This window comes from Alligator sinensis, unplaced genomic scaffold, assembly GCF_000455745.1.
Source record: "Alligator sinensis unplaced genomic scaffold, ASM45574v1 scaffold320_1, whole genome shotgun sequence".
In the NCBI taxonomy this organism is placed as follows: Eukaryota; Metazoa; Chordata; order Crocodylia; family Alligatoridae; genus Alligator; species Alligator sinensis.
The window spans coordinates 807,205-815,821 of NW_005842249.1; the positions used below are offsets into that span (position 1 = coordinate 807,205).

Here is an 8,617-nt window from a genome sequence, read left to right on the forward strand (position 1 = left end):
ACCGAGGTAAGACTCACGGGCCTATAGTTTTCTGGGTCCTCCTTCCTCCCTTTTTTGAAGATGGGGACCACATTGGCCCTTTTCCAGTCCTCTGGCACATTGCCTGAGCGCCATGAGTGCTCATAGAGCTGTGCTAGGGGCCCCGCAATGACCCCTGCTAGTTCCTTAAGCACTGTGGGGTGGACCTGTGGATTTAAATACATCTAGTCCCTCTAGAAGTTCCCTGACAAGGTCCTCATTAACCCTAGGCCTGGGTGTGCCACCCACAGTGGAGGAGATATCCAGGTCCCTCCTCAGAAATACGGAGACAAAGAAATTGTTGAATATGTCAGCTTTACTGTCAGGTGAGATGACCAGATTTCCTAGCGTGTCCTGCAGAGGCCCCACATTACTTGGCACCTTCTTTTGCCTCCCTATGTATTTGAAAAAGGATTTCTTGTTGTCCTTGATCTGGGTCGCTAGTCCCAGCTCCATTTCCGCCTTGGCCTTCCTGACCACCCCCCTACATTCCCAAGTGACCGAGGTATAGCCCTCTCTTGTGATGGCCCCTCCCTTCCAACAGGTTTATGCCTCCTTTTTTGTTTGAAGACGTTCCCGGATGCTTTTGGTGAGCCAGGGGGGCCTTTGCGCCCTCTTGCCTCCTTTGTTGAATTATGTTTCCTTCTGGTTATGATATTTCATATTTCACAGGAACCTGAGGTGATGGAAACTTCTCCGGGGCAGGAAATTCTCTTGTGCTGAGGCAGCTTGAGCTCTGTGAACATGTAGATTTTGCTGGAACAATGGGCAGGAGCCAGGGTGTCAGCTTTTAGGTTCAGGTGGTGAATTTGCTTCATTCTTGTAAAATTATGAAGTTTTCATTTCAAAAGAAATTACATTTCATTTGAATACTGGACAGGAATCTGTGAGGGTGACACTAAAGACAAGAGGTGGTAGGCATTGCTTGACAAGCAAAACTGATGACATGACGTGACGTTACCCCAGAGGCGGTAGAGTTGGCCCCAACAGCCTTACCTGGCACTGTGCTGGCCCCAGTAGCCTTACCTGGGCTCCTGGGGGCCTCCTAGGGCTGCAGCAGTGGTGAACCTGCCAGGCAGAGCCTGGCTGGCAGTCCGAGTGCAGCTCCGGGAGCCCTGGTTCTGCTTTTCAGTGGTGTGTGCTGCCTGTGTGCGTGCTGCTTTGTTGTTTTTTTCATGAGTTTTTTTTTTGATCCCTGGATATCTAGGGGTCAAAAACCCCCCACAGAAACAAACCAAAATATGGAGCAGCACATACACAGGCAGTGTGCCCTTGCAGTGCAGAGGACACCTGACTGTGAGGTATGTGGTGCTGCAGATGTATTTGCAGCGTCACATACCACACAGTTTTGCTCGACTGAACGTACCCATTGTAAGCACCAGCTACAGATGTTACACTTTTAACGGTATAAGTGATCAGAAACTGGGCTATACCCATTACAGAACAGAAGTTCAGCACACAAAACTTGTCTATACCCGCAACACAGGGGTGGGCAATTATTTAGGGTGGAGGGCAAACCATTGAAAGCCACATGACAGGCAGCCAGGGGCAGATAAATATTAATTTTCTATGCTTTTTAGGGGCCCTGCGGGCTGGATAGAATGGCCTGGTGGCCACATTCAGCCCGAGGGCTGCATTTTGCCCAAACCTGCCATAACAGAACAGCAGTTCAGCACGTGTAGACCAGTTTAAAAATGGTGGAACCCAGTTTAAGATTTGTCCTCCCCACTGAAAGGGCGAATGTGTGGTGTCTAAAATACACCACTTACAGAAACCTGCGTAACTTAGATGGATTCTGCTTCAGGCTTTCTGAATGTCTGTACCTAACCACTGTGTCCAACTTGGCTAGAAATTAGGCTCTAGTGGGCACCTAAAAAATGAGGCCGAACGTTTCCAGCACCACAAAAGCCTGGCTGGGTAGGTGCTCTTGTAGTATAAAAATGCTGAACAAAACAGTTAAAAAAAACACAGGCTGCTGAGCTGAAATACTAGTTGTTCAGTCACACAAGTAAGAATCTTACACAGGGGGCGCACTACCTTTTTTGCTTGTTTACCCATCTGTGGGTCCTACAAACCATGGGAATGATTAGTCCACGAGTGAGGGGATGGCTCAGATACAATGCTGGTCAACAACCGCTCTGTAAGAGGCCATCACTGAAATGATCTGGCACTGGCTGCAGGTCCAGAAAGCTTGGGCCTGACGCACGGCTTCCTGCCATCGTTTCCCTTTGACACATCTTCAAAGCAAAGGCCTGACAGATGCACCATCATGCCTCAGCAGCCCAGTGCTCAGACAGTGACACACGCAACACGGACATGTGCAGGCAAGCACACACGAGGGGCTCACGTGGGGGCATGAGGCAATGGCAGGCACAAAAAGAACTGGCTTGCCCTCGAAACTGCCTGAGCGCCCAGCCACGGGGCAAGCACACCAGAGGGCAGCGTGTGAATGTGCAGGAGCAGGGGGCACTTAGGACTAGAGGAGAGGGCCGCGCGGTGCCAGGATGCCCGTGCGGGGAGAGCTGCGTGTTCAATGCACAGAGGAACCCTGTGTTGGGAATTTGGGCATGAGCATGCCAAGGAGGTGCAGAGGGCTCGTGTGAGGGCTCAGGAGTGCAAGTGGGGTAGGGTGGGCGTGAACAGGCAGGCATGCAAATGAGCATGGGAGTTTACCTCTCTGCAGCGGAAGCCCAAGAGCCCCCTCAAACCAAACCCCGCCCAGCTCCACAGAGACAACACGCGACTCTTCCTCCCCCCTCTCTGCTCAGTCGGGACGGGGCGGACGACTTAGCGCATGCGCACCCTCCTCCTCACCCCCCGCTGAGCGGACGGCTGGTTAGGGAAACGGCTCTGGTGACAGGCCATTCCGGCCCCGCGCTCAGCCAATGGGCTTCCGCGCACCGCCCCCTGGAGGAGAGGCGCATGCGCAGCGGGAAAGCGCTGGGTTTTCGAACGAACGGCCTGGCGCGCAAGCTTCAGAGGCGGCGGCCCCGGCCCCGGCGCTGGGCGACAGGGCTGTCGGCGACATGGCAGAGGCGCTGGTGAGAGCGGGAGCCGGGGCGGGGGACCCTGAGGTGGCGCCCCATTTCAAACGCCGTGGAGGACGGTTGGGGACGGGGCTCGCGGGTCCTCGCGCCTCCGAGGGGCTGTGCAACGTTGTGAACCGCGCGCGGGGGCCGTGACTGCACTTGCTCGAGGGCAGCGCCGTTGGCCCTTGCGCTCTGCGCCTGCGCGGGTTAAGGCCCTGAAGCGCTGCCCTGCCCCTGCTGTCGGCCCGCTCTTGCCCCTAGTGCTTCTGTGACTTCGCCCCCCGCCCCCTTCGCCTTTCGCTTCGATGCGTCTGACTCCTACTGAGCCTGCTGGGACCCCGCACCCTCTGTGCGCTCAGTGCTGCTGTTCCAGCCTCTCTCTAATTGTGCTCCGTGTTGCCAGGTGTACGACAATGATCGTATTTGTATGATAGTTTCAAGCCTTGTCTGATCAGTGAGAGGAAAAAGTGTTCAAAATGTACAGTTATTTGTGAGGCAGCTCGTTGATGCAGCAGATGCAAAACCCCAGTCACTCTCAGGGAGCCTTAACTGACTTTTGGGTTTGCTGTCAGTACTTTCTTATGATGGCCTGCCTCAAAGTACAGAAACACTTCACCTTTGATGACCCATTTCTCACTCACTGGTGACTTACAGTGGGCAATATAAAGGAAATAATAAGATGTATTTGCATAATCATTTCATACTTATTTGGATATTCTTTTGGTGCACAATAGTTTTTCAGTAAATACAAAAGCTTTGAGCTTCCAATATGATAACTTTATATTTAAGATCTGGCAATGCTGGTTGTGCTTCTGACTGCTCTCCAAGGCATCATCTTGCGCTTGTCTGCGTTGAATGTCCTCCTGAGAGCTTCCGCCCAGTTTTCTGACCCGCTGAGATTCTTTGTGATTTGAAGGCTGTCACAGAAAGCTTGTTGAGCACATTTGTGGCCAGCATGAAACTAGAAAAGATTGCAAACGTGCTGGAGGACAGGAGCGCGATTCAGAAGGATCTCAATGGTTGGAAGCTCACAGGACGACAGCCTCTTGCAGTCTGAACATAATGCTTTCTTAAAGAGCCTTATTAGTCACAAACCTAAGAATGGCCAGCAGGACTGTATCAACCCACCCCCTAACTCAAACTCTGCCAGCCCTAGCAATTACATCTCTAGCCCAAACTCCAACCCAGACCTGAGCCCAGAGAGCCCTACTACTCAGCCATAAGCCTTCTTCACAGTTCCCTTCCAGCTCCATCCCTAATCCTAAATCTAACTGCTACCCCAACCCTAGCCTGAGGGCTCATTAGCTCTAACTGTAAATGCAGCGTGATAATCCGTAATCCTAATCTGGGGCGCACTGTCAGCCCCACCACTAACTCTACCTCTGGAACCACTTAGCAGTTGCTACCCAGGCCCAGGACAGACCCTGTGGGGCTTCACTTAGAACCTTCTGTCCTTCTGAAGTGGGCTTGTTAATATTTACCCTCTGCTTGTGGCTACTGAGCCAATTATCTATCCACCTTTTAGTAGTTTTGTCCAACACACATTTCTCCAGTTTCTTTGAGAAGTTCATGCAGGACCTTGTCAAAAGCTTTGCTGAAGTCCAGATACACTATCCACAGCCTTCCCTTCATCCACCAAAGTAGTTCTTGGCAAGGAAATGCTGCCTGCCAGCCTGTGCTGCAAGGGAGGCATTTTAGATCAGCCTAAGGTTGAATTGCACCCGAGTCTGGTGGTGGGATGCCAGCAAGGCGTTTTCAGCACTCCTGTCTCAGCCAGCAGCTGTGGGGTGACTGCTGGCGAATGCCATGCTGCAGTTATGCTGATGGGGCTAGAGCATGATGATGCAACTGCATTTGCTGCACATTAGTTTTTCCTAAACTTCTCTGCCTACACTAGGGGAAGAACAGAGATGACGCCTTGTGAGGAAATAGCCACAGTGGCAGGGGGTCAAGTCAAATCTTGATGCAGTGCATACAGAAAACAAAATGACAATGCTGTGTTCATCATGACTGCCACTTGGCATGAAGGAATTTGCCTCAAGCACCAAAATCTAATGGCTACACAAGCCAAGATGCAAAACAAATAATGTTGAAGACTGTAGAAAAAAAAATATCTGACCAAAGCCTTAACATCAGAGCCAGGTATTGGCCAGCCTATTAGAAATTGATGGTCCAATGGCTCCCCTCTTGCATTGCTAAGAAAAGGAGTAGTAGAGAAATCACCAGAGGTCTGGCATTACATAACCCTGCGTGCCAATCAAATACAGATTACAGTTTAATGGGGGCTGTGGGACCACAAGACTACAAATCTAATGCAAAGACCCAGGTCTTATAAAATTTAAAAGCAAAAATTAGCTGTAAGGATGCAGCGGCAGCAGAACTCAACTGCAGAGCATGATCAGAATGATGCATACTAGGAAGGTACTAGAGGGAGCTAGCATGCTATTGTGCCCCTCTTAATCTCTTCTTATTTATTAATTTATTAGGTCTCTCTTATCCAAAAGACTCAGAGCATCTTACAATAAACAAATGACCCACAGGCAGGATTCCCCAAACAGCACCCCAAAACCCAAGAATTTCACTTCCATCCGCAACCACCACTTCCCCGGTTCACTCAGCCTTTCCTTGTATAGTTTATATCCATCTCCTGTCATTGTCATTTGCCTTGGATGCTTTCCAGTTTATATATATCCTCCGTAAAATGTGGAGCCCAGAAATGCACTGAGTATTCCAGTGGAGACCTACTCCAGCACTGAATAGAGTGGTACTCTCACCACCTGTGTCTTTGTTACAATATTCTTGCAGCCCAAAATTGTATTTGTTTCTTTTTTCTTTTTTAAATTTTTTTGCAACTGCACCACAATGGTGACTTATGTTGAGTCTGTGATCAATCAAGACCCCCAAATCCTTCTCAGCCATGCTGCTGCTTAGTCAATTATCACCTGTTCCATATTGTATATTTGGCTTTCCTCCCTAGGTGTAACATCTCACCTTTTTTCTTTGTTAAATTTCAGTATGTTGTCTAGTATTCCAATTCTCTAATTTACCAAGTTATTTTTGAATTCTTATACCCCAGAATATATTCAGTCCTCCTATGACTTGGGTTAGGGTTGAGGCTTGAGCTAGGAGTTGTAGCTCCTAGGGGTTGCACAGCTGCCAGATTATCCTTTTTTTGGATTAGACCGTGAAAGCTAGGGTAGCAGCTGCTAGTGGTCGCAGAGCTAGAGTTAGTGGTGGGGCTGAGAGTGCACCCCAATTAGAATTAGGTGGTGTATGGTAGGGATTATCATGCTGTACGTGTGGTTGGAGCTGATGGGCCCTTAGGCTAGGGGTGGGGTAGCAGTTAGATTTAGGGTTAGGGTTACAGTTGTGGCTAGTAGGGCTCTTTGGGCTTGGGTTGGAGTTTGGGCTAGAGTTGTATGTGCTAGGGCTGGCAGAGCTTGAGTTAGGTTTGTGATTTGTAGGCTTCTTTGAGAGAGCATTATGATGGGACTGCCAGAGGTCCATTTTTGGGGTTGCAACTTTGAATGGATCTAAGAGACTGAGTTAGGGGTAGAGATTGTAAGGCAACCCAGTCTAGAGTTTGGGTTGTGGCTTCTTGACTCTGGGGCTAGGGCTAAAATTAGGGTTTCAGCTGCTAAGGGATTACAGCACTCGGGTTAAGGTTGGGACTGATAGATGATAGAACACCATGGGCTAGGATTAGGGTATGTGTAGTATCGGCCTCTTGAAGGCTCAGATCAAGTGTCTTTCCATGCTTTGCTTTCAGTTTGCACTGATAGCCTCGGGATGGGATGGGGGACGTGTGGGATAGTGGCAGTAGCTAGCCTAAAGGCTTTGTATTTTCTGTAACCTTCATCAGGAAGTTCTCTATTTGACATCAAAGTTATTAATAAAATGCTAAACAGTACTAGATCCACTATAGACCCCATTTTAAACTTCGTGCCATTTGATATCATTCTTTTTATAGTTGTTCTTTACTTATGGTTATTCAGCCAAACATATATTCACCTAATATAATTCTGTCTGGCCCACATTTCTCCAGTTTCCTTGTAAGAATATGATTTCAAAAGCCTTACTGAAGTCCAAGTGTGTTATGTGTTATTGGAGCTAGACTGTTCTCAGAAGTGGCAAATGACAGAACAAGGAGCAACCATCTCAAGTTGCAGCAAGGAAAATTTAGGTTAGATATTAGGAAGAATTTTCTCACTAGAAGGGGGTGTAGTAAAACACTGGATCAGGTTACCCAGAGAAGTTGTGGAATCTCCATCCTTGGAGGTTTTTAAGGTTTGGCTAGACAAAGCTATGGCTGGGATGATCTAGTTGGAGATGTTCCTGCTTTGAGCAGGGGGTTGGACTAGATGACCTCCTGAGGTCCCTTCTAACCCTAACTTTCTATGATTCTGTGTCCATTTCATTTCTTTTGTCTACCAAACTAGTTTTCCTGATATGCTCTTAAGAAATCTGTGTTGGGTACAACTGATCAACCTTTACTCCTGGTTTTCACATATTGATTGCTTTCCAGTTATTAAAATCAGGCTGACTATTCCATAGGGGTGCACCAATAGAGATTTTTGGGCTGATACCAATGGTCTGCCACTGCAGGCTGGGGCTGGTCCCGGGTTCTTTCTGGCGAGGAGGCTGGGCTGGTCTACACTCAGGGCAGGTAGCGGTGGTGCTGGGAGTGGATGCCATTGGGAATTTTGGGGTGGCTGTAACCCCCCCCCCCCCCCCCTTATCTTCTCCTTCCAGCAGTGCTACCACCCGTCTTGAGGACAGCCCTGGCCCAACCCCTCCTCCAGGAAGAGCTTGGTGCAGCTCTGGCTCCAGCCCACAGTGGCAGACTGCCTTTGCCCTGTGCACAGATTTGTGGGGTACACGCCACCCATGCCCTCCTGAGATGTGTGTAGGGGCAGGTGCTGCGCACCTGGACATGCTGCTTGCGGCTCTGTCCTGTGCCCTGCTCTGTCACAGCTGCTCAGCGCCTGCCCCAGCCCTAGTCCCTCCCTCACTGTGGGGGCCTTTATAGAAGTTTGTTTTCTTTTTCTTTTCAAATGGTAATGTGTTTGGTAAAACAGTCTCCCTATTATTTTTTTAACAGAATCATTTAAAAAAAGATTACAGAGCAAGATTCTGCAATGGAGAAAGGTAATGTGTTTAGATTTAAAATTTTAGTTCTTAGGAACTGAATATTTTGGAGAGTAACTTTGGTTAATATTGAGGTTAATATCACAGCTTCTAATTGTAACCCTTTAAATTGGTTTTGGCATATGGTGCATAATGAGGTCAGATCTGTGGGGGTTTCTGTGGTGCAGCTGCACCCTGCATCTACTGTGCAGCTCACATGCTGGTGGCTCCAGTTTCCTGCGGCACTGGGTGCCTAAGACCCTGCGGAACCTGGGTAGGAATAGAGCTCAGATTGGGAGGGATTGTGGTGAGGCACAGCTCAAGCCCCAGGGCTAGCAGGGAACACCTGAAGGGGAGGGAACAGGTGTAGGAAGAGGGGATATGCCTGCTGCTGCTGTGGTCTCCATAATGGGGGCAAGGGGAGTCCAAGGGCCATTACTGCG

General features: G+C 49.2%; 1 protein-coding gene across 3 annotated transcripts in view; it reads left to right on the forward strand.

Moving 5' to 3' along the window:
* Nucleotides 1–2,916: 2,916 nt before the first annotated feature.
* CENPC (centromere protein C) overlaps nt 2,917–8,617 on the forward strand; it is an 81,358-nt gene continuing 75,657 nt past the window's right edge. For 2 of the 3 annotated variants that reach the window (XM_006027522.3, XM_014521746.2), the window contains exon 1: nt 2,917–3,059. In XM_006027522.3, the coding sequence (XP_006027584.1) occupies nt 2,941–3,059 (119 nt within the window). In that variant the 5' untranslated portion in view covers nt 2,917–2,940. Of the gene's footprint in view, nt 3,060–8,148; nt 8,196–8,617 lie in introns of all 3 variants that reach the window. The other variant, XM_025208744.1, reaches the window with a different exon arrangement.